The sequence below is a fragment of the Myxocyprinus asiaticus genome, chromosome 48 (genome assembly GCF_019703515.2).
Source record: "Myxocyprinus asiaticus isolate MX2 ecotype Aquarium Trade chromosome 48, UBuf_Myxa_2, whole genome shotgun sequence".
In the NCBI taxonomy this organism is placed as follows: Eukaryota; Metazoa; Chordata; class Actinopteri; order Cypriniformes; family Catostomidae; genus Myxocyprinus; species Myxocyprinus asiaticus.
Genome location: NC_059391.1, coordinates 21,564,799 through 21,591,399, shown reverse-complemented (window position 1 = coordinate 21,591,399; position 26,601 = coordinate 21,564,799). Strand labels below are relative to the sequence as shown.

General features: G+C 35.3%; 1 protein-coding gene across 2 annotated transcripts in view; it reads left to right on the top strand.

Moving 5' to 3' along the window:
• LOC127437828 (cytosolic carboxypeptidase 4-like) overlaps positions 1–24,999 on the top strand; it is a 208,948-nt gene extending 183,949 nt beyond the window's left edge. The window contains exons 23-24 of one of the 2 annotated variants that reach the window (XM_051693035.1): positions 839–1,002; positions 22,100–24,999. In XM_051693035.1, the coding sequence (XP_051548995.1) occupies positions 839–1,002; positions 22,100–22,376 (441 nt within the window). In that variant the 3' untranslated portion in view covers positions 22,377–24,999. The remainder of the gene's footprint in view (positions 1–838; positions 1,003–22,099) is intronic. The other variant, XM_051693036.1, reaches the window with a different exon arrangement.
• The last annotated feature ends 1,602 nt before the right edge of the window (positions 25,000–26,601 follow it).

Sequence of the window (26,601 nt, the reverse complement as noted above, 5' to 3'; positions counted from 1 at the left end):
AAGAACTGTGGTGAATTCTCCAAGAAGCTTGGAACATCCTATCTGCCAACAACCAAGAAAAACTGTGTCCAGGTGTACCTAGGAGAATTGGTGCTGTTTTGAAAGCAAATTTGGTCGCACCAAATATTGATTTAGCTTTTTTTTTTATATTTACTAGACTTTGAATGATGTTAAATGATAAATGAAAACTAATTATGTCACTATTTTTGAAGAAATCCTCACTTTGCAACATTTTTCACAAATGCCTAAAACTTTTGCACAGTACTGAATATAGTAACCATTGTTTTACTATAGATTAACCAGGTTAATATTGTTGTTATGGTTTTACTACAGATACCATATTTTAACCATGGTATTTGTAGTAGAACCATGGTAACCACAAAATTAAGATTTTTATTACCATTGTTTTTGTTTTCTTGTATATCATGGTTAAAATATAGTTACTGTAGAAAAACCATGGTAAATTTGTTGCGAGGGAATGCAAACTATTGCAAGGGTACGCAAAACTATTTCAGCAAAAAAATAAAATAAAAATAATAATCCTGCCTTGTCCTCTAAAGGGCTCCATAGAATGGCCCTTAGATGTCTCTGCATATTAAAATGGGATGGAGAAAGTATGGTAGCATTGTTAAATGACATCACACCTTGGCTTTAATTGTCCAAATACTTATTCAGTCCACTGTATATGTATCCTTCAAGCAAACACAGAAGGGCTGCTGAAAGTGGCTACAGATAGCTAAAGAAATAAGAGACTTACATACTGTTTGACAGCCCTCAATCAGTCAGTCTGTCAGTCATTAATGTCAAATGTCAATCTGAATTATTTTTCCCCTCACAGGGTCTTCAGATAGGCACACATGAAATGGAAGAGATGGGGATGAAGTTTAGTCAAAGTCTTCTTACCCTCAGGAGAAACTCCCTCCTTTACAACAGCCATCTTATCCACCACGCTTCTGCTCTGCTGGACCTCAACAACCAAGTCGTCGACCACAAATCCAATAAGTGAGTTCCAAATGAACGTTTACTTTGCCACATACTTATCTGAAGCTTTAAAACTTGTTTAAGTGGACCAAAATACTATGTGGGCCACACATTTATCTGCCATTTTGGAGATTTTATAAAATAACTGTTTATTTTGATATTACCGTTATGAGATTATTTTTAGGAACCGTTCATACAAGACAAATTTTGCATCCTCCTGCACTGTTCTGGAGTTGTTTTTATATGTAAACACACTAGACGGTCCAATTTGAATATTGCGATGTCTCTTGCTGCTTTTCTAGCATCTCGTTGTGTTGAGTCAAGTTAAAAGGACTTTTAAATCACGTCTTAAGACATCTGCTTTCTGTTCCATCTGTTGCACTGCTTCTAACGTTTTATCACCCTAGTACGTGTTGTTTGTGAACAGCCCCTTAATACTGTATAGTGAACTTTTAAAAGTCACATTCCAGAGTTTTGCAATTGTTGCCAAGTGAGGCAGCCATTTTTCTTTACTTTTAAATATGATCTTATAGCACTGGGACATGGACAGAAGAGCATTCAAAGTGCATCAGCTGCCTTTCTAGTTTTCAATTTGCCGCTAAAGGGCTTTCCTGGGAGCAATGCTACTTTCACTGTTTTTCTTTCTTCTGTCTAAACTTCTGCCTTTTCCCCACACACACTTTCTCTCTCCCACTCTTTTCCATTCCCCACCATCCTCAAGTTAAAATTCACTTAGAGTCTCGATTTCTGTCATGGAATGAATTGGACCAAAGCTGAGCTATTGATTTCTACGAAGTTCAATTAAATCCCTTTTGTGTGCGTTTTGAATTGTTACATCTTGTCCACACAGACTGCTCAGTGTTCTGAAGAGATTATTCCACCCCTCGCCTCACTCAAGGATTTCACACGCTTTATTTTGTTCCCATTCTTCTTCATCTTTACTTTTTTTGAGGAGAAACTGTAAACTTGACTGGTCCTACCCAAGAGTATTGCGTAACTGAACTATGAGCAACTGCAGAATGTAGCTTACATACTCATGTTGGGTTCATTTAGGAATTATGTTCTGGTAAGGTGGATGTGGAGGGTAGCATGTAATTTCTCATTCATTTGTTGACAAATAAATAAACGTCAGATGCCTGAAGAAGGTCTTTGACTAAAACAAAAGAAATTGCAAGCTATGACAGTGTGCAGGACATTTTGTATTCTTTTTTAGCAAAGCATCTTAGGCCAGAAAATTTAGGTGGAAAAAAAATGAAAAAATACTTTTATTAAAAATCAGTATATTTTTTTTTTTTTAAATTTAATATTATATTTATATTTATTTCACTTTGTTTTATTTAGAAAAATATTAAATATCTCATTGGTTTACCTTTGTAGCTAAGCATCTTAGGCCCAAAAGTTTTTTTTTTTTTTTTGTAAAAATACTTTTTTTTTTTTTACATATTGTTTTGTTGTTGTTGTTTTTGTTTTTTAATAAAATATCTCATCTTTTTCAGCAAAGCATCTTAGGCAAGAAAATTTAGAAGAAAAAAAATATAAAAAATTAAATAAATAAAATAAATAATAAAAAATTATTTTTTATTTATTTTTATTTATTTTTTTATGTAGTAAATCAAATAGTTTATTGCTTTACTTTTGTAGCAAAGTATCTTAGGCCAGATAATTTTGTAAATAAAACATCTCAGTGCTTTTGACCAAGTTTAGAAATAATTAAAGTTTATTCGCTAATTTACAAAGAACTTGAATTTATTTGCATGTTTACACCATGATTGATCACACTTTATAATAGTCAGTTGGTCACGACATAGTTTACGCGATTTGTTAGCGAAAAAAACTTCTTTAGTGACATTGACAAAAAGGAAAAAAAATTGTCAAAATGAGACAAAATAATGTGTTTAGTCACTTCTTAAAATGTCAAGAGTTGTACTTAAAGGTTAGCGTTTAGGTTAGGATTCATCAGTACTAAATAAATTAAGTTTAACGATAAATTATTTAAAGAGATAGTTCACCCACAAATGAAAATTCTGTCATTCCAAGCCCATTTCACTTTCTTTCTTCAGGGGCACATATTAGGAGATGTTAGGCAGAATATTAGCCCCCGTCACAATTCACTTTCAGTGATACAGTGAAAGTGGATGGTGACTGAGACTGTTACTCTGCCTGACATCATGACATAACTGTCTTTTCTGGGTGAACTATCCCTTTAAAAACAGTAGACGTCAATTGGCAGTCCCCATTTTTATAGGTTGGTCAAGGAATGTGTGTATTTGAGAAAGAGAAAGACTGTCTCCATTGCAGATGTCTCTTTTCAGCTTTAAGGTCTGTAGTGATTTGATCAGTCTCTTTTGACAGCCAACACAGCAGCCAAAAACTGATATCACTTTCCACTAAAAGCCAGTGTCCACCAGCAATCACTAGCACCGTCTCCCTCTCCTCTCCATCTCTCCACACAGACTTCATTGTACTTTACACAAGTCATTCTAGGACTGCTGGCTATTCTGATGCCACACATCCAAAATCATCCCAGACAAGTCATGCGGATGGTTAATTCAACTCAAGCCTTAGACACAAAAGAGAGAGAATGCTTCAGAACTGACAGGAAGCCCTTTTTGTTTGTGGCTTTACTCTACGGGAACAGAATACACATTCATATGCTATTTTCCTCCCCAACACTTTTGGTTATGCAATTCCGAATAAAAAGTAGCCAGACATAGCGCTCAATACTTGATAGATGTCAAATCTCCACTGCTCACAGGAATACTCTGGCTTTCTTCATCTTCAGGTCTATTATATCTTTTGTGATCCACTGTCAGACATGTGAAAACTGCTTTTTTTTCTTTTCTTTTTGCATTGATAGTCAAAAGAAGTCCACATAATTGATTTTCTAATAATAAAACACAATTTCTGAATAGGTTCTGAGATGGGTTTTTATCAAAGGGCGAGTGTTGAAATGAAAAGGTTTAATTTTGTGTCTGACTTCACTTTTCTCGGAATGCCGAGCTTTGAAAAGCTTCCTGGTGACGTAATTTAACATCTAACAGTGTATTTATGAGAACACCATTTTTGCAAATGGCGTTTTGATGCCAATCTCTTCAGAAGATAACAACCGCTAATAAAAAAGCTTTGAACATCTCCACAATTCTAAATCATGACATCTTACATTACAGCTTGACATACCTGTAAGGTGTATCCATATTACTGCTCCACTCCTTTAATTAGAGTTTGGAAATGAGTCCCGGTGGAATGTTCTGGCCTGCTCTGTAATTCTTTCTGAGCTCGATTTCTTTTCTTATCTCACATCATAGTGCTTCACCAAAGACTCTAACTAGTCAAGCAAGAAATGTATTAGATTGTGAAACACAAAAGGGATCTTTAGAAGTGCAAACAAACAAATAAACCAGCAAACAGAAGCCACAAACAATAGCTGTATTCTACTCACCCTCATTTTATTCAAAATTCATATGAGTTTCTTTTTTCTCTAGAACACAAAAGGAGAAACTCGGAAGATTGTGCTGGTTGCTATTTTCCATGCAATTAGAAAACATGGGGACTGATATTTTTATGCTTCAAAATGGATGCAAAAGCACCATAAAAGTATCATTAAAGTGGTCCATATGACTTGTGCACTATATTCCAAGCCTGTGTGAGAAACAGTCTGAAATGTAAGTCATTATTCATTGAAAATCTTGACAGCTCTCAAATATTTTGAAAAAAAGAGGAAGCAAAAATCACAGTTTCATTGACACTTAAAATGGAAATGACTGGGGCCAGTCCACAAACATTAAAATATATCCACAAGACATAAACATTACAAATGTCTACATGATTTTAGTAGGATCAAATAACTTACTAATTTTATCTGTGTAATAATGTTACATCGAAAATTACAACTTCACTGCCATGATGACGTAACACTGGTAAATCCTGTAAACAATTTTATTGCACTAAAATCATTTAGAACAGACATTTTATTGCACTAAAATCGTGTTTGCATTTATAATGTTAACGTCTTGTAGCTGTACTTTTGAAACTGTGTGTGTTTTAATGTTTATGGACTGGCCCCATTCACTTCTATTGTAAGTGCCTTACTGTAACTGTGACTTTTGCTTTTTTAATAAGCGATGGGACAATGTGAAAATCAACATTGTGGTAATCAACATTATGTTACAAATTTACAAACTTAAACTGCACTTAACCGGAAACATTCCTTTAAATTTTGTGGCTCTATTTTAAGAGGGCAAGCATAGCGCTTTGCCATTAGTCAAGTGCTAAATCAATGGGCATGGCCATGAAGTTTTGCTATTTTTGGGCAAGTATGTGCTAAGTCTAGGCGCAAGTGGATTTGGTGAAATCACGCTCAAAGCACTAATGGGCTGGGTCAAGTTCAATTTAATCTGGAGGTTCTTCTTCAGTTATTGCAGTGTCCTGTTATGTAATCCATTATGTAGATATAAACAAAGACAGCACATTCATAAGAAGTTGGTTGTGTAAATGGACTGCATGCAATGAATTAGAAGTACAGAATATGGAAATATGGACATTCTTTTGTGCATTAACTGCATCCATGTTGAATGTCTGGTATACAGTATTTCTATGACAGTGACACGCTCCTTTTATATGCATGTACAATGTGGTTCAGGATTTGAATGTAGCCTCAGTTAAATTATAGAGATTGCAAGTATTAATAGTCATTTCCATCTACTGACACACAAATCATGGCTAGTATTAACAAGGATTGTATCGGCACACACTTCACTTTTACCAGTAAATTTTGATTTTAAAATGAAATTCATTAATTGAAACACAGAGAAATTCAACCAAAAGTATTTCTAAATTCAAATTACTCTTCAAACAAAACAAAAAAATTTAATCAAAATAATGAAATGGTCAAAAAAAATAAATAAAAAAATCATACTAAATCTAAACAATTTACCCTCTCCATCTTCTTCCACCGACCCCTTTTGCAGTGACTTAAAAATAACCCTACAACAGCAGGTGGAAAAATACCAAATGGAACACATTTGTGATACCTTTATGGTGCTTTTGCATCCTTTTTAAAGCTTGAAACTGCTTAGCACTTTCATTGTAACTGCATGGCAAAAAGGGTGACCCGCACATTCTTCAGAATTTCTCTTTTTGTGTCAATGGGCTTGCAATGACATGAGAGTAAAAAATGACACAAATTTAATATAAGGTGTTTTAAATTTCCTTACCAATTCTTGCTCAATTTACATAGCAATTTTCCCAGACAAAGACAAGAAGCTTCCTGTTTTCATCCATTATGATTGTCCTCAGATTCACCCAGCTTGGCCATGATTGCACCTCCAGCAATTCAAATGAGAATTGAGCAGGATGCTTTGAAACTTATTCCATCAAAAGTTACCAAGCTACATTAACTTGTTAATCCACTCTGAAATTACTGTCGCCTTTCAGGAAGCTGGTGAAGGTTGAACCTGGCAGTTAACTGGCATAATTTCAATTTATTTAGACCATTTAAGAAATCTTTTGAGAGAAGGTGACAGATGTATCACCGCCTTCCAAAGCAATATTTATCCCTTTTTTATTTATCTGAAGCAGGGTTGTTTTATGAGTTTAAATATTAGATATTATTACCTTATTACACCATAGATTCCTCATTCAGCTCCAACTTCTCTTGATCTCATGGTGTTATTCTTTATCTAATTTTTCTTCTGTATGATAAAAAGATGAGTTTCCGTAACGACAAATTTCACTGAGCATTAGCGCAAGGCTAAACTCTGTTCTGCTTTATCTGAAATTCCTCTTATAATAAATTTCCATAAAATTCTCATAAATCATACAAGCATTCCAGGACTTGTTGATTTTGTTATTAACAAGACTAATAATTTACATTGTCATTTAGCAGATGCTTTTATCCAAAGCGACTTACAAATGAGACAGATAGCAAGCAATCTGCATACAAAGTTCAACAACATCTGCAGTATAGGACTGCCAAGTTCTCACAGTGGCTGGAGTAGCGAAGATGCTAGCACAGACAAGGATAGAAAGAGACAGACAAGGATTTTTTCCCCCTTTTTTTCTTCTGCACATTAAGTGCAGGTTAAGTGCAGTAGTAAGTGCAATTAGTGTGGGTTGGTTAAGTGTTCATGGAACAGATGTGTTTTCAGCTGGTTTTTGAATGTTGAGAAGGTAATAGCAGATCATGTGGAGGTTGGAAGGTTATTCCACCACAGAGGAGCAGAGAAAGTGAACGTGTACCTGAATCTCTCCATTCTATTGTGTCTTTCTGATTGCACCAAAATGTATTTGAAGAGATCCCCATTGCATCCCAACATCTTATGAACAACTGATCTGATGCATTTCTGAATAAAGGGAGCAGTGTATCTCCACATTTGCTAACTCCAGAGTTTCGCAAAATGCCTTGAGAGTGGACACATTTAGTGTTGGTCTTGTTACAGAGTTATGCCCTCAAATGCTCACCCTATCGTCGACCCGCTTGGCAAGTGTCTGGAACAGATGGATAGGGTAAACTGAGTGCATTTAAGAATTGAATGTTATCTCTTTCCGCCTGCCAAATTGTGACATCGAGAGCACGCAAGTTATGGCCTCACATCCGACAGGAACTGCTTGAACTATTTATGCTCTGGAACTCAAGACACCCACGTTCAGATTTATTGCAGTGCAATAGTTGGTTGTTCCGTCAAGGTGGGAGAACATAAGGGTGGATATTAGATCCCATACATAACAGAAGCAACATATACACCCGTTAGTTTTCTTATAATTATTCTTCCTTATGTTTCAAGTAGGGACTCGTGCCGAGTCGATTGCATACCATGGTTTCAATTTCCGGCCGACTAGATTTTCTGCCATTTTGAATTTTCTGAATAACCTACTTTTCGAACTCCTCCTAAACTGTGTGTCATATTCCCTCAAAATGTTGCACGTTTCATCTGAAATGCTTATTATAAACATTTGTGGAATTCAAGAAGATAGACTGAACCACTGCATCAACGAATTCAACAGTGAGCACTCCAAAATGGACTTGAGGCTGTATCTTCGCAATGCTTTAGTGTACTGACACAAAACTTGCTATATGTCATCACAAGGATGAGCTGAGGGTACATGCACAGTATCGGCACAGCGCCACCAAGTGGTCAGGGAACATGAAAGATGTATTTTTGCTTATAACTCCTGAATTGGCCTAAAATCTTGAGACTGTTTTTGAATCTTGAAAAATGTTTTTAATGCTTGAGTTTGGACTATTGTCATGTAACTGCTCTCTTTAGATTCCTCGGGTCATGCCAAGTACGATGAGACCCAATTTGCCACGGTCAACCATACTGCCTGTCCGGCATTTTTTATTTAATTGACAATCTACTTTTTCAAACTCACCCTAGGCTGTACATCCGATTCGTATGAAATTTGTCATGTATTATTTAGGGACACTCACAGCAAAAGTTTATCAAAAGCTTTTTGACAGACAAAACAGTTCTCGAATAGCGCACCAACGAAGTAAACATCAACACATCAAAAAGAATCTGAGGCTGTGTCTCAACAACGCTTTGGTGTATTGACGTGGTGTATTGACGTCATTGTCACCAAACCCTGACCACACCATATACATTTAGTGACAATGCCATCTATTAGTCAAAAGGTATAATAATATATAATAGTATTGTAATTTAAGCATCTTATGTCATTTATACTGCTTTTCTTAAAATCATAATCAATGATGTCTAATCATATTTCCTAACATGCCGTTGGTGTGCTTGGCCCCGTAATTGCTGCTTGCAGCTATATTTTTATTTGTGGTCATCAAGTTGCTTTACACCATGGTGCATGGTTTCATGCATGTCCTGACCAGGCACATAAAGTAACTAGCCAAACTCCTGTTCCACACAACTGTACATTAAATATCATGTATGTGCTGATTGGCTGTTATTGTGTTGCGCAGCAGTTTTGTGTTTAGTGTGGACAGATCGCTTGTTGCTGGAAACTTGTCGCGAAACTTGTCGCGTAGCGCCTGTTTAGGACACAGTTTTAGGATTCTGGAGAAACATATTGAACTTGCTGCTTGTCTTTTATTGCTAGTACCTAGAATTTTGAACTATTACATCTTGGAAAACTGTGGCTATTTCTTCTATCTATCAAGAGAACAACGTCTTAAGAATGCATTTCTAAGTATCCCACCAAAACCACTGAACCAATCAACACCAGGGAAATTACGCTAATTGTTTTGCACCACTGCAAGTTTACCTAAAAAGTCATACAGCTCAGTTGCGCATTCAATTATTAATGCAAGTGTGATGAGGAGGAGGGTGTGGCCGGGCCGTGAGGGTGCATGGCTGGCGCTGAGTCTCGTAATCAGCGGGTTGCAAGAGATAAAGGTGAGCCGGAGACACCAGTTCGGGAACCCGTTACAGCACGATTTGACTCTCCAAAAGATTCATTAGAAGCATACTTAAAATTCAGAACTGTTGTTTCCTACTTTACAGTCTCCACATGAACAGGCTTGATAGCGGGGTGTGTTGTAAAGTTAAACTACTTCTACACTTCTCCTGCTAGCTTGTATTCAGACAGAGGGAGAGGGAGGGGAAGATAAGAGCGTGAAAATTGGGCTGCAAACAGCTTTTGAGTGGCGTTGATTTTAATGCCTTCTTGGAGATATTCACTGGCAGTTCTCTTATGAGGTGTCTGTAATAGTTTGTGAGAGGATACACTGTAAACAAGAGCAGCATATCCTTGCACAGATATGGACATCTCCCAGGAGAGAGCTGATTGAATCACTGTCCCCTACCGTCACGCAGGCACACATACACCCGCGCCTGACACGCTGCACGCAGCTTGCCCCTTCTAATCTGCAAATGAAATTATTTCCAGAACTTTGGACTTATCTTTTTTCTTCTTGAGTCATTCTCATGGGACTTTTTAACCAGATAGATAGTTTGTTCATAGTCGAACATGTATGGTGTGCATGGTTACATATGGTGCAACCAGAATTGGATGTGGATGTGGAACTCTTCTAAGAATGCATATTTTGTAAAAAAAAAAAAAAAAATACAGTCTAAGTCTAGAAGGTTTGAGCAGGTTTAAATGTCTGACTATTTTTGACTGGCATTATCTACAGACTTTTGTTAGCTCACAGTCTTTTATTTCTTTTAAAGTCCATACATTCTGAGAAAAGTAATTCATGTACAACTTAAGTTCGTTTCAATTTCCCATCTTATCTGTACCTAATGCTGCCTCTTATGTAGTTCAAGAATCTGGAGCTGTAATCCATTGTAAGTACTTTGTGATATTGTGTGTATATATATATATATATACCTTTTTGACCAGGTCTTTAACAGAGGATTTGAGAAGCAATTACATGCCACGTAGTTGTGCAGCACACCTCTCTCCAGATATACGTAATCTCTTTTTTATTTATTTTTTTAAGTGTGATTAAATCATGTTTCTGCATTCTAAATAGCTTAAATATCAGTAATGGCATTACCAGGAAATGTCTTGCTGTGACTTTACGCTAATAAAATGCGTTATAAAAATAAGCCATATTCGACTTCAAATGTAATTTTTTGACAAAGTATATCTGTCTATGAAACAACATATAGAAGACCTTATTGCACATAATTATAATAAATCTTAAAGTCATTTAGTTTTCATGAAATCAAGCCCAAATTGTTGATTTATTTCTGATATAAAAGTTTTGGTAACACTTTACAATAAGGTTCCATTTGTTCACATTAGTTAACAACATTAGTTAACATGAACTAACAATGAACAATACTTATTAAGCATTTATTAATCTTAGTTAATGTTACTTTCAATGTATACTAATACATATTTAAAATCAAAGGTTGTATTAGTTAACATTAGTTAATGCAATATGAATTAACATGAACTAACAATGAACAGTTGTATTTTTATTAACTAACATTAACAAAGATTAATAAATGATGTACCACATATATTGTTATTTGTTCATGATACCTAATGCATTTAATAATGTTAACAAATGGAAACTTATTGTAAAGTGTTACCAAAATTTTAATTTAGGGAGAGTTATAACTAAAGATTTTATTATGTTGATGGCCACATTGCTCAACAAATCAATATTACTTTATGAAATTAATTACTCGAGTTAGACTTGATGTCAGATGACAGCATAATTCTTCTTATTTTTAACCAATGAAATATGTTTGCTTACTTTAATAAGCAGTTTAATAAAGTAAATACACTTATTAAAAATAAAGGTTCAAATTAGAACCAAAAGAGTTTTACAGTTGAAGGCTGCTGTAGAACCTGTTTAAGTTCCACTAAGAACTTTTTTTTCTCTAGTTCTTGAGAACATATCTATTTGTGCTTTAAAGAACCCAGAAACCAATACGCTGATCTAAAGAACCTATAAATGTAACATCAAGAACCATATACTCTATACATCAATTTAAAAATTAACAGTGCTCCCAAAATATTCGTAATTTAGCTTTAAGTAAATTTGTACCTTTAAGACTTCTATATGTAAATGACCTATGTTATGATAAATTTTCATAGAAAACGAACCTGCCAAGTTGCTCAATACTAAACAGACGCTAATGTGTAAATGTGGGCGGTCTTATGTTAATGCTCTGTTAGGTATGGCATCATAACCATGACGGTTTTAGAAATACCTATTTTTTGCAGTTTTGTTTCCATAAATGATCTTGATGGACTCGATGGGGCAATGTTTTATTTATTTTTTTGCGTTGCAAACATTGTCTTTGAGATTGTCCACATAATACAATTAATTCATTTTATTTTAAGTGTAAGAAAAAAAAAAACGTTCTCCTTCAAATCAGATTTCTTGATTTTAAGATGGTGATAGTGACGTTGGCCTATAAACATGAGTGCAAGCCTGTAAAAGCAGATACAAATGCTAATAGATTTGTCATTCACAACAATGCAGAGTGGTCAACCGCAAACCAAGCAACTTTTTGTTGTTTATCTATTCCACAGAGTCCCTGTGTACGGTCTCTAGCACAGAAGCATAATCCTCTTTACAAGCATTGATTTTCTTCCATACTTACAGTGAATTACAAGTGATGTTTGTGTAATTGAAATGACAAGTGATTGTGTCCTGCATGGTAACCTGCAGAAAATTAGCTACAATGGATGCTTAACCTACCCTAAGATACCGTTGACTTTTGAAAAAAAAAATTTTTTTACTGTCGAATGTCCAGTTACACAAATGTGCCATTTTTTTAGCACTTGGTTTCAAACTCCTAATTTAAAACCTTCTTAAATTAATTAAATTAAGGAATTTTTCCAAAATAAAATTCCAATATCATCATATTTTTGTAATAGCTGTTGGGTAAACAAGTGAAATAGAAATCCACACTGGCACACATTAAGGCAAGGATCAACTATGTAATGAAGGCTGATTTTAAACAAATTGTTGAACTGTGTTTTCAGGTTAATTTAAGTTTCTTTTGGAGGCAGTTTGTCACATATTTTTATGTTTTAATTAAATACTAATGTGTATATATATATATATATATATATATATATATATATATATATATATATACACACACACACTTAGTGACCACTTTATTAGGACACCTGTACACCTACTGTACCTACTGTTTGAGTATCTCTGTAACTGCTGATCTCCAGGGATTTTCACACACAACAGTCTCTAGAGTTTATTCATGATGGTGCCAAAAAAACAAAAAAAAAAACATCCATTTAGTGGCAGTTCTGCAAACAAAAACGCCTTGTTGATGAGAGAGGTCACGGAGAATGGCCAGAGTGGTTTGACCTGACAGAAAGGCTACAGTAACTCAGATAACCCCTCTGTACAACAGCAGAAGACCAAGTCAGGTTCCACTTCTGTCAGCCAAGAACAGAATGCTGAGACTTTCAGAAATCAGCAGTTACAGAAATACTCAAACCAGCCCATCTAGCACCAAAAGTCATGCCACAGTTGAAATCACTGAGATCACAATTTTTCCTCATTCTGGTGGTTGATGTGAACATTAACTGACACTCCAGACCTGTATCTGCATGATTTTATGCATTGCACTGCTGCCACGCGATTGGCTGATTAGATAACTGCATGAATGAGTAGGTGTAGAAGTATACCTAATAAAGGGGTCACTGAGATATATATATATATATATATATATATATATATATATATATATATATATATATATATATATATATATATATCCGTGGGGAATTCTCAGGGCCAGCAAAGCTTTCTGTGCTGGCGTAACATGCCTAATAAATAAATATTTTTTCATCCATTCTCATTGACCTTTTTGCCAATGTATTTTCAATGCTATCCACTCCTAATTCATCTACAAACGAATAGCAAAAACAAAAGGTTTATCCAATCAGAATTTATTCCTCGATGCTTACAAGCAAAGTATGACAACTGTTTCACAAATCGCATGCCCGAAGCCATGCTCCTTAGCCGAAGCAGCGCGTGAGTCTGAGCTCCACCCCATCAGGCCTTCAGAATTTCCACAGAATCCTTCAACAGTGCAGTGAATAGGCATCTAAAGTCAGATTGTCAGATTCATCAGCTAATCAGATTGATTTATTTGTTCTTGGTGAGTGTGGTCTTTAGGATATGTCCCAGTCGAGGCCTTCTAGCTGGCCTTGAGTGACGCAATCACGCTTTAAATGATGCATGTAATTTGAAAGCGAAGAGCGTGAGATCTTGCTGACGAGTCGGCTGTCACTGCCACATCACCACTGAGAAAGAGATCCTTATGGATTTAAAAATCTGAGATGTTCTGCATGATTGTGCGATTGATTAAACGGGACTGATTTTCACTTCAAGTAAATTGGTAAGTGCTTTTGGCATTGTTATAGCAACATCAGGAGTTTTCTAAGTATAAATTAGGCTGCTTGAGCATTCAGTGTTTGATCAAGTTTTGAAAAGTAACCGTGTGCCCTGACAAAACAAAATTTATTGCAAGCAAAATTTAAATTGCAAATATTATTAGAGAGCTTTTTCTTGGTATTAGACCTCCTTGGTTCTGGCTTTCGGGAGTGGACGTGTTTTTCAATTGGTATTATTAGTTGACTGCCACGTAATGTTTGATAGGCATACGGTGTCTTATTCATTGTGAAACTGTTTTCTTAATGGCATGAATCACACTGAAGGCCTATACTTAAAATACACAGGCCGCCACTGATATATATATATATATATATATATATATATACTGTATATACACTAACGTTCAAAAGTTTGGGGTCACTTGCCTGAAATGTTTCTCATGATCTTAAAAATCTTTTGATCTGAAGACATATGCTTAAATGTTTGAAATTAGTTTTGTAGACAAAAATATAATTGTGCCAACATATTAATTGATTTAATTACAAAACTAAAATTTTATAAATAAAATTAATAAAAAAAACAGTTTTTGAAATGGATGACTTGGACCGAATAATTAAGAAAAGCAGTCAATAAGTGCCCAAAATAGATGGGAAGTGACCCTAAACTTTTGAACGGTTGTGTGTGTGTGTGTGTGTGTGTGTGTGTGTGTGTGTATGCTGTCAATCGATTAAAATTTTTTGTTGAATTTATTAAATGGTATGCCAAATAATTAATCACAATTAATCAAATACATAAATATTTGCTGAGAAAACCCCTCAAATAACAATATTTCAATATATAATGGTTAAATAATTACACTGTGTAACAAATTATTATTATTTTTATGCCTCAAAAGTATAGAAAATGGCTATTATTCCCTACAAACTTTGCTATTGTGACCAGGACAGTGATATTTTGAAATGTACCTATTTCCAATGAGAAAACAGGCGAATTTGTGACTTTTTGTTCACATAAAGTATGAATCCAAATTAACATGTATTTATACTAAAGTAATATTCAAAGCCGTGCTGGTCCATAATGGTAACAAGTACCCGTCTCGTCCCCTGGCTCACTCGGTGCACTTCAGAGAGGATTACAACAGCATCACGACCTTGCTGGATTCCTTGAAGTATGATGAGTACGGCTGGGAGGTCATAGGAGACTTCAAAATGGTGGCATTCCTGATGGGTCCCCAAGGCGGTTTTACCAAGTTTCCCTGCTCTCTTTGCTTTTGGGACAGCAGGTACACCAAGGCGCATTACCACAGGCGGGACTGGCCACAGCAGACCGAGTTCTCTGTGGGGAGGAACAATGTTAAGTGGGAGCCACTGGTGGACCCCCGGAAGGTGCTGATGCCACCACTGCACATCAAATTGGGCCTTATGAAACAATTTGTCAGAGCTCTAGATAAGGAGTCGGCAGCCTTCAAGTACCTTCAAGACTTCTTCTCTAAGCTGTCTGAGGCAAAGGTCAAAGCTGGTGTCTTCATTGGACCACAGATAAAGAAGGATTTTGGATTCATATGTTGTTTTTTTCTGACTTTATGTGAACGAAAAGACACAAATTCGCCCGTTTTCTCATTGGAAATAGGTACATTTCAAATATCACTGTCCTGGTCACAAAAGCAAAGTTTGTGGGGAATAATAGCCATTTCCTATACTTTTGAGGCATAAGCAATTAAGAAATAACACTTACTAGTTCATAGCAATCCATTTTGCAATTGAATTCGTCAACCCAGTCTGAGATTTATTATAAGGGCTTGACATGTCAATGTACACCTGCATCAGACGGATGCTTTTGGAGCGTCTCTGTTGCATCGCGTCATAAATGTACGGTTTTAAGGTCACTGTGTCAAGTTAAACGAAGCTTGAAACTTAGAAAAACATGTCTTGAGATCCCTGCGTTTGGGGAAAAATATGAAACAGACTTGTTTGTCATATTCACCAAACAAAACTGTTTTACAAAACATGAATTATTGTCACTAATTAACTATTAAATAATGGTAAAACCATGGTTTAGTAAACACCTAATTTTATATTAAGTCGGGGCTATTAACTAAACAACATCTTCCTTTGTAGACAATATTGTATTGAAATAGAGAAAATATTTGTCTATAATGCATAACTTTTATATATATATATATATATATATATATATATATATATATATATATATAAAGCATATATATATATATATAAAGCATATATAAGCTAGAATTTTATTGTACCATTGTATTGTACCATGTATTGTACAATTGATTCACTTGTTGCCTTAAATTAGATTTAGGACTACAGTGCTACTAAACCTTTAATCATTTTTACTCAGTTTGTCCATATTTGTCTGGATTTCAAAAACAGAATTCAGTTTTCTTCTCCTGCTGTTAGTATTTAGCTAAGTTGAAAGACTAGTAGATTCAGACATTACAATGCACAAACTATAATAAAATCTATTTACACAGTCAGATCACTGCATTTAACAAACCTTAATTTTTTCAGTCCACATTTCAACTGTCTTTGCAAGTTTATCTCTCAACAAAAATCAAGCAGCACTTCCATCACGTGCCATTTTTTAACAGCCGATGTCCAGTATTCCATGTGATGTCACTATAATGGTCACGTGATAAAGCAGTTCAATGAGGCGTCAACGCCAAAATAAAGTGGTGAATAAACTGGAAGAATCTCATCTGCGAAAATTATACAAATCGTTAGACAACATTAGACAGAAGATATCAACAAAAAAGACAATATAAAGTTTATTAAATGGCTGCAAAAAAAAAAAAAAAAAAAAAAAGTGTTTGTGAAATAAAGGTGTGGTTTGCAGGATAAAAGTTAATTTATTTTAAAATTTTTAATCACAGTAATTCTTTGAAGAAAAACTCTGACATGTGGAAAATTACATTATTTTTTTAAATGTAATTTTAATTTTAATTTTACACAGCTGTATAATAGTGAGTTAATTTAAACTTAAGCTCAGCTTGTTAAGGTTACACATGAAGTACACTTAAGTACAGTCTGTATCACATTTTTTTTTAATGCTTTACATTGATATTTCATTGTTTATTGCCGTACTTGTGCAGTGTTCAGACACCCCCAGAGGATACTGATAAACATACACTTAAATGCATCTTGACACACTTTATGGGGCATAACATTTTTTTTTAAAAGGAGTGAATTCTGCTGTGTATCTCTGTGTTAAAATGTTATAGTTTTTGATTCTCTGTCTCTAGACTGACAGGCTGGTGGAAGTTCAGTGCAGGACTATATACATGTACTTAATATCAGTATTTATTATTATTTTATATATATATATATATATATATATATATATATATATATATATATATATATATATATATATAATTTCTGCTTTGAACAAAAAGCAACAGTTGAACAGTAAAACCAATTATGATGACCTGACTTATGCCTAAACACACTGTAGACCCATGCTGCTTAGAATAATTAATATGGAAATCACTTGTAGAAAAGGTAATAATTTTTGTTTTTATACAATTGTGATTGTATTTGTCCATAATTTTTGTTTCATAAATGTCAGATTGGGACTTTTTGTTGTAATTTTATATTATTATATAATATAGAATTTCTGTTAGCTTAAGTAATGCTATTTACCATAAATAAATACAATTATATGTTAATCTTTGATATTATAGGCTATTTAAAGGCTATTTTGCATTGTTACAACTTATCCCAAATAGTGTGACAACATGCTCCTCTGTACTGTAGGTCAACAACATATTAAATGAACTACAGCCTTTTTCCTAGGCAAAAATGGAGTCTGTCCCTCTGTCTTTTCCTCTCTCTTTTGTTCTGCCTACATGTGTCTTATTAAGATCTGGGTGTTTTGTTTTATGATTGAGTCCTGAAAAGCCGAATTGCTAACTGTCGCAAAGACACATGGACTTCACTTAGCCGAGCAGCACAAAAATGGACACAGCTCTCGTTCTCAGTGGCCACTTAAAGTAATTGAAACCAGACCTGCATAAGTACATGTAGTCTTTCCTTTCAGAGAACAAACAAGCTCATTAAGTCAGAAATACACTATTGTTGCATTGCTTCAAACAATATTGGCCAAAGTGGTGTTGCTGTGAGAGATGAAGGTGTCCTGTTCCTCAAAACGAATCATTAGAAGTTAATTCTGTTGACATCAAAATGTTATTGACGTGTGTTGCTGTGGTAACTGTATGAAAGACAATAATGATTTTTCCATGCTGCAGTTTCGCTGTAACATAATGTGCGAGTCTAAAGAGTTCCCCTGACACTTCTTAGTAAAATGGTTAAATTGCTTCCAAATGTCTTTTTTTTTTTTTTTCTTCTTAAATCTTGAATTACACTTGTGTTTTGGGCATGGCATGGGTACATATACTAACATGTATGTTTTCCACATGTCACTGTTTTTCTTCAAAGAATTACTGTGAGGGGGGAGGGTTACAAATGTAAAAGAACATTTGGTTTTGTTTTACCAGTCCATCAGAAAAGTGTGCAGTGTCCCTTGAGTTTTTATTTAACTGCATTTCTGTTTTATTTATGTAAATACTGTATATGTATAATTATGCTTGCTTGTTTGTGTTTGGGAATGCCATGTAATTGCCTTTAATTATTCATTACTTTATCCAGACATATTTAATGTCTGGCTCCAGTTTTGTGTTTTAATGCTATATATAGAATGGATGTTAGCCCCAATGCACAGCATCTGTGTTTCACTGCTTATATTTACATTTCTGAATAATTATAGACAGTAGACCATAAACATCCTTATTAAAATTTTCAAAGGTCAATACTTATGTTTTGAAAGGACAGTTATCTTTGTAATTCAGTACTGACTTCTTCAGCGTATTTTTTACTCTCTGTGCAATTTTTGGCCAGTCAAATAACACCATATAATGGAGAGTTTTTGAGAAGAGATGTTTTTCCAGTCACATTTTGAATCAGAAATCAAGGGCAAGAGGTTTTTTTTTAGCTAGTTAAATATGGTAAAGACTTTTTTTTTTTAGTCTTACCAGCTTTACAGCTAAACTACAATCCCAGTTTTCTTGAATTGCCTTGATAGTCACCAAGTATGAAATAATACAATAAAATACCTAGTTTAATAAATGAAAAAAATAAAGATTTTTTTTTTTTTTTTTTTTTTTTTATTCTATCCTACAAACTATACTATTGTAATGTTTTATAGCTAACAATATTATGCAGGTCAAACTTAAAAGAAAGGTTGAACTGTGTTCTCAGGAAAAGGGATTTTTATGTAAATGTTAGGTTGGAGCAAGTTGTCACGTATTTCATTTTATGTGATTTTTAAATATTTTATTAAAATGTATGTTTTCTAAAATAAATGTTTGATAAATATATATATATATATATATATATATATATATATATATATATATATATATATATATATATATAATAAGAAATTTGGTTGATCATAAAATGAAAATGAAACACAGAATATAGTCCCTAGCATCAAATGACTTAGATAAACATACAGTATAAATACACTTAATTTAATTTATTTAATTTATATAATTACACTGTTATCGATAACTCCTTTGTGTAAACGTGTTAGACTTTGCTAGTTTAGCCAACAACAGTCTTTCTCAGCACTGTAGTCAATCATATGTGAATCCATATATCCTTAATTTTCCCATGATGTTCTCACAACATTTTATGACTCCTTAAATATGTTTAACTTCCTTTTGTAAAACTGTTTGAATATCCAAAAGGCCGCATTAACCTCAGTCACATGGTCTGTATGTGCAAATAATCCATTCTTACAAACAGCAGGTGCTTCAACCAAAAATAATATCCCTGGTTGTTATGTGTCCTGCAGTAAATTTGGACACCCAGTAAAAGCCAGAAGAATCGAGGAGTAACTCACACCTGTTGCTGCATTGACAATCGCATAACAAATTGGTTCATTTCGCGAGTCAAGAGGACGTGATTTGTTTGTGAAAGTGACAGTTCTCTTGCGTCTCAAGAGACCTCTCCCACACGCTCTGTCTTTCACTGACAGCGTCATCTCATTTTTCCCATATAATGAAGAGGGGAAAATACAATGTTGTTCTTCACATTGTGGCACACCAGATGTTATTTTTCCCTTTAATTTCCACCCAGGGCAGTGAAAATGATAAACAAACTCACACGTGCACACACACATATACCACAGCGAGGACGGGGCGAATCAGATTGCTCGTCACATCACCGTTCTCCAAGGATCCCTGTGGTTTAGATCTGATTAGTGTGACTGGGCTTTATGTATACTGTCAATCAAATCACTCAGCAAACTCAAGGTCACCGCATCCTTTGGTGGATCTATTGAGAGGCTGTGACTGTGCAGAGCAAAGCATTTTTGTTCAAATTAATTTCAGTGATGAGGTGATGACTTAGCTTTTATCAATTACTATCAAGACGAATGCATTTCTAGCTTTTAGATCAAGATGGGCTTTGTCATTTTCTTTCTTTGGACACCCAAATCACTTGTCATTTGCCTGCTACTTACATTAATTTATCATTTCTATGTATGGCATATACTTTGAAGAGAAGGAATCTGAAGACAGTGATTATTCCTCTAGGATGGATGGATGGATGGATGGATGGACAGGAAGAAAGGATGGATGGATGGATGGGAATAAAAAAGGATGGATAGATGGATGGATGGATGGACATGAAGAAAAGATGGATGGATGCATGAATAGACAGGAAGAAAAGATGGATGGATGGATGGATGGATGGATGGATGGATGATGAATAGACATGAAGAAAAGATGGATGGATGGATGGATGGATGGATGAGAATAAAAAAGGATGGCTAGATGGATGGATGGATGGATGGATGGACAGGAAGAAAAGATGGATGGATGGATGGATGGATGAGAACAAAAAAGGATGGATAGATGGATGGATGGATGGACAGGAAGAAAAGATGGATGGATGGATGGATGGGTGGGTGGATGGATGGATGGACAGGAATAAAAGATGGATGGATGATGGATGAATAGACAGGAAGAAAAGATGGATGGATAGATGGACGGACGGATGGATGGATGAGAATAAAAAAGGATGGATGGATGGATGGATGGACAGGAAGAAAAGATGGATGGATGGATGGATGGATGGATGGATGGATGGGTGGATGAATGGATGGATGGACAGGAAGAAAAGATGGATGGATGGAAATAAAAAGGATGGATGGATGACAGGAAGAAAAGATAGATGGATGGATGGATGGATGGATGGATGGATGGACAGGAAGAAAAGATGGCTGGATGGATGATGGATGGATGGATGGACAGGAAGAAAAGATGGATGGATGGAAATAAAAAGGATGGATGGATGGATAGAAAGATGACAGGAAGAAAAGATGGATGGATGGATGGACAGGAAGAAAAGATGGATGGATGGATGAATGGATGACAGGAGGAAAAGATGGATGATGGATGGATGGATGGGTGGGAATAAAAATGATGGATGGATGGACAGGAAGAAAAGATGGATGATGGATGGATGGATTGGTGGATGGATGGATGGATGGATGGATGGATGGACAGGAAGAAAAGATGGATGGATGAGAATAAAAATGATGGATGGATGGATGGACAGGAAGAAAAGATGGATGGATGGATGGATGGATGGACAGGAATAAAATATGGATGGATGGATGGACAGGAAGAAAAGATGGATGAATAGATGGATGGGTGGATGATGGATGGATGAATGGATTGAGAGGAAGAAAAGATAGATGGATGGATGGATGGATGGACAGGAAGAAAAGATGGATGGATGGATGGATGAAGAGACAGGAAAAAAAGATGGATGGATAGATGGATGGATGAATGGATGAGAATAATAAGGATGGATGGATGGACAGGAAGAAAAGATGGATGGGTGGATGGATGGATGGACAGGAAGAAAAGATGGATGGATGGAAATAAAAAAGGATGGATGGATGGACGGACAGGAAGAAAAGATAGATGGATGGATGGATGGATGGATGGGAATAAAAATGATGGATGGATGGATGGATGGATGTACAGGAAGAAAAGATGGATGGATGGATGGATGGATGGGAATAAAAATGTTGGATGGATGGATGGATGGACAGGAAGAAAAGATGGATGGATGGATGGATGAATAGAACTTATATATACTATATATACATACATATTATAGATAGATAGATAGATAGATAGGATCTGTGGAGGATTCTGCAGGTGCTAATTTCATGCGTGAGCTCATGAGCTTGTCTTTGCTTTCTCTACAGTTGCTATGAGGATGATGAGCCTCCTTGTACTGAGGAGATCGAGTACTCGTCCTTCAGTGACCCGTTTGGAGCCAACGATCTGGACATGGAGGTGAATGGTAACATATCTAGTGCAGAGGAGGAGGATGAAGGAGATGCAGACATCTGCGAGCATGTGAAACTGCGAACAGACAGGAAGTCCCATCTCCTTCCTCACTTCCTGCAACAAGACGCCCTGGAGACTCTAACCATCAAGGATGGACAGTGTAACGGCATTAACGTCAGCAACAGCTACTAATGTTAGGATACCTTTGTTTGTCTTTTCTGTTATTTGTAATTTATATTACATAACAATAGTGTCTTGAGTATTAGCTTATCTTAAGGAATTAGACTCAGTCATTATTTACATGGCCTCATGTTGTCCATATACTGTACAGTACTAACCCATGTCATCCATTTTTACTTTCTGTCTTATGTGGAACACAAAAGGAGATATCAGCAGAATGTTAGCTTCAGTCACCTTTCAATTTGAGTACATCATCTTTCCATACCATGAAAGTGAATGATGACTGAGACTGTCATTCTTCCTTATATCTCCTTTTGTGTTTGACAGGGGAGAAAACAAAAAAAACAAAAACAAAAACCATACAGGGTTTGGAATGGCATGAGGGAATGAGGCTGAGTAAAAAAAAATTATTTTTTTTTTTTTTTTTTTTGTTTTAAACTAATGGGTGAACTATCCCTTTAAGGGTGATAACTACATATTTAGTTACCGAGGTATTGAGTGAAGTCTGAAGTGCTACACATGCACATCTGCAAAACATTGTCAGTGCCTGAACATAGATGAGATTCCACCTTTACAAATCTAAGTGATGTAATTGCATACATTGTATGGCCAAAATGTATATGTGGTATGCAAAACACCACAGCCATATGTGCTTGTTGAGCATTTGACTTACTTTTGGCCATGTAGTGTATTTCATAGCTAGAACAACACTTGAAGAATAATTCACCATTGCATTATTTGATGAGCCAACGATTTGGTCTCTGCAGTGAATCGTACATCAATTCAAATCATGACAACCTTGTGAGTTTGTTTACGACTCTACTTACTGTAAACAACAGGCTGGTAGCTTGCTGAGCAAATCAAGAACCTCTGCTATATAACTTTTATTTTCCATAAGTATGATAGCACTTCATGTAAAGTTTAATTTTAACAATATTTATTATAATATTAGCTTTGATCAAATCAATAAGCATTTGTTTTTAGTATGTTATGTTATAAAATTTTTCATTTTGATTATTAGTTTTAAAGTGATACTGATGTTTATACAGTATATATATATATATATAGAGAGAGAGAGAGAGAGAGAGAGAGAGAGAGAGAGAGAGAGAGAGAATTCTGCGTACATAATTGGATTTGAGAAATAAGAACTCCTGCACTGAAATACTGAATGACTGCTTAATAGTAATTATATAACAGAGCTCTGGCTGCCAAAATTTTTTGATAAGGGCTTTCCTTCTTTTAAGAGCATTTGTTATAACAGAATAAAGAGACAGACACTGTATTAAACATAAAATACATTCTGAGAGTTGTTGTTTGTGGTCCTATTTTTTTCTTTCTTCCATTTTATTTTTCTTTCCATTTCATCCAATTTAAGTCTTTGATATAATGGTTTGTCAAGTTTTTATTTTCTTTTTTTTTTTCTTTACAAAGGTGATGTCTGCAATTGTGAGACTTTGAGACAGATTTCATTCTTTCTCCAAGAAAGTTAGTTGAGTTCTTGTTCAAATTGGACCTAAAATCAGCATCCAACACCGTAACTATCATTTTACAATTGAATATTTAAGCTAATAATCAAGTCAATGGCTACTGTGAGGAGTCAAAACAACCATGGTGAAAAATTCCACCAACAGGAAAACATAATGCTGCTAACTTAACTTTGTAACCAGTGCTGCGATCACAGAATAACAACCAGAAAAGCTAACTACACTGTGTTTCTCTGAATAAAGGCAGTGCACTCTATTTTTATTCTTTCTGGGGCATTCTGAGCTCAATCTAAACGTGGGTAATGACTTAGGTGTGACCTCCATGCTCGTCTCGAGTAAGTCCCTGCAAATGCCATGATGTCCTACCCTGTAATCTCATTCCCAAGTACAAAGAGATCATCTAATTAGATCCTGGCAGGGTGGGCTACGTACCTGAGTACAGAGAGGTGGGCAGGCACCCATTGGTATGCTGCGGATGCAGGATATGGCACACACCACAGCATTTCTTAATTGTATCTCTTTCCAGGTCTGTCTACTGCACTAACCCACTGCAGATGAACCAAGGAGACATTACCAACTGAAGTGTTATTCCCTCTTCCCCACTGAATGACCTTGCAGGAGCTCATAGGCCTGTGATTGTGATTACTACATTATCACTTACGTTCAACTAGCAGTGGTTCTCTCTAAATAGTTATGGGGGCTCTGAATTTTACGCCATTTGGCTACGTAGTGCACAGGGGTTCAAGGAAAGATGATATAATGTGGAAAGTTTGCCAAAAGTTACAGTTTGTTGTTTTCTTTTCTTTTTTTTTTTTTTTTAGTTGGGGCAAGGTTGTGATAATGTTTTTACTGTGATAATGTATTTATGTAAATGTATTTATGTACTATGTTTTTCAACTTTTTAAAATTCATTGAAACAATTTGGTGTTGAGTAAAAGTGCCTTGACAAAGCCTTACGATATTGACATCTCATGAATGTTCCATAAAAATTAGGTCATTGTTTCAACCAATACCAGACAGGGAATTTTGGTGATGCTAGTAGCACAGATGTTACACACTTAAAGGGATAGTTCACCCAAAATGTGAAATCCTCTCATCATTTACTCACACTCATGCCATCCCAGATGTGTATGACTTTCTTTCTTCTGCAGAACACAAGTGAAGATTTTTAGAAGAATATCTCAGCTCTGTACATCACTACAATGCAAGTGAATGGTAGCCAGAACTTTGAATCTCAAAATAAATCACAAAAAGTCTACATAAAAGTAATCCATAAGACTCCACTGGTGTCATGCATGTCTTCTGAAGTGATATAATAGGTGTGAGTGTGAAACAGGTCAACATTTAAGTCCTTTTTTACTATAAATCTCCACTTTCACTTTCATTTTTTTTTTTTTTTTTTTTTTTTGGCGATTCACATTCTTTTCAATTCACATTGCATTTCACCACCTATTGGTTGGGGCTGGTCAAAAGTGGATATTTATAGTAAAAAAGGACTTAAATATTCCTTTCTCACCCACACCTATCATATCACTTCTGAAGATATGGATTTTACCAGTAGATTCTTATGGATTACTTTTATGCTGGCTTTATGTGATTTTTGGGGCTTCAAAGTTCTGGCCACTGTTTACTTATATTGAATGGACCAACAGAGCTGAAATATTCTTCTAAAAATCTTCATTTGTGCTCAGCAGAAGAAAGAAAGTCATACACATCTGTGATGGCATGAGGGTGAGTAAAAGATGAGAGAATTTACAATTTTGGGTGAACTATCCCTTGAAGCTTTAAAGAATTGACAGGCTCTTGTTTATCATTAATTTATTTTCATAGTACCTCAGGAGAAACTTAATACTACCTAAAATGAGGTAACTTTGAACAGCACCAGAGTGTTATGAATAAAACATTGGTCAGAACCTCTGTTTATAATACATGTCATTCCCTTTTAACTTGATTAGATTTTGCTGGATGCATGGTGCGATGCTTCTTCAAACTGAAACCTGTTTATATTGTTCATTAACTCTCTTGTTTGTTTATCTTGTCAGTTGGACCATCTGGATATTATGTGGCATTTTTTTATTTATGGTCCCACCGGTTTTAAAATAACTTTTCTAAGGCATGTATCTCTTGAATTTTGATACTTTTGAATCCATTGTAGAGCATTAGACAGATAAAGTATTTATCATATGTGATGGCTAATTTTGAGCTTTAGAAGTGTTTAAGGCTAGTGGGACATAACTTTAAACATTTTGCATGACTGAAATTTTAATTTACTCTTGGACATCATGGCATCTGTTGTAAAACATGTACTACTTTCTCATCTAAAGTTTCTAGCAGCAAAGTTGGCATTTAAAGCAACAAAAAGAAGAATTAGGTGGCTATTTATGTGGCCCTTGAAAATAAAATGTCTTGTTAGGCAGTAACTTGCTAAAAGTAGTGATGCAACTAACTTAACAACATATTACAGCAGACCAAACTGAGGCAATAATTAATCTTGGTCTCATAAATGGTCCTCTCTCTAGTGTTGGAACATCCGATTCAGTCTAGGGTATCAGTTTGTCCTACATTTTTCTCTCTCCCAAATTATGTAATATATGATTCATTCTTGTGATCAGGTTCTTCCTAAACGGGTCTTTCTCTCTCAGATGTAGATTTGGAAAGTCTGATTCATTCTAGTGAATCTGTTCTTCCTAAACAGGTTTCTCTCTCAGTACGTAGCGATGGAAAGACTGATTCATTCTAGTAAATTGGTTCAT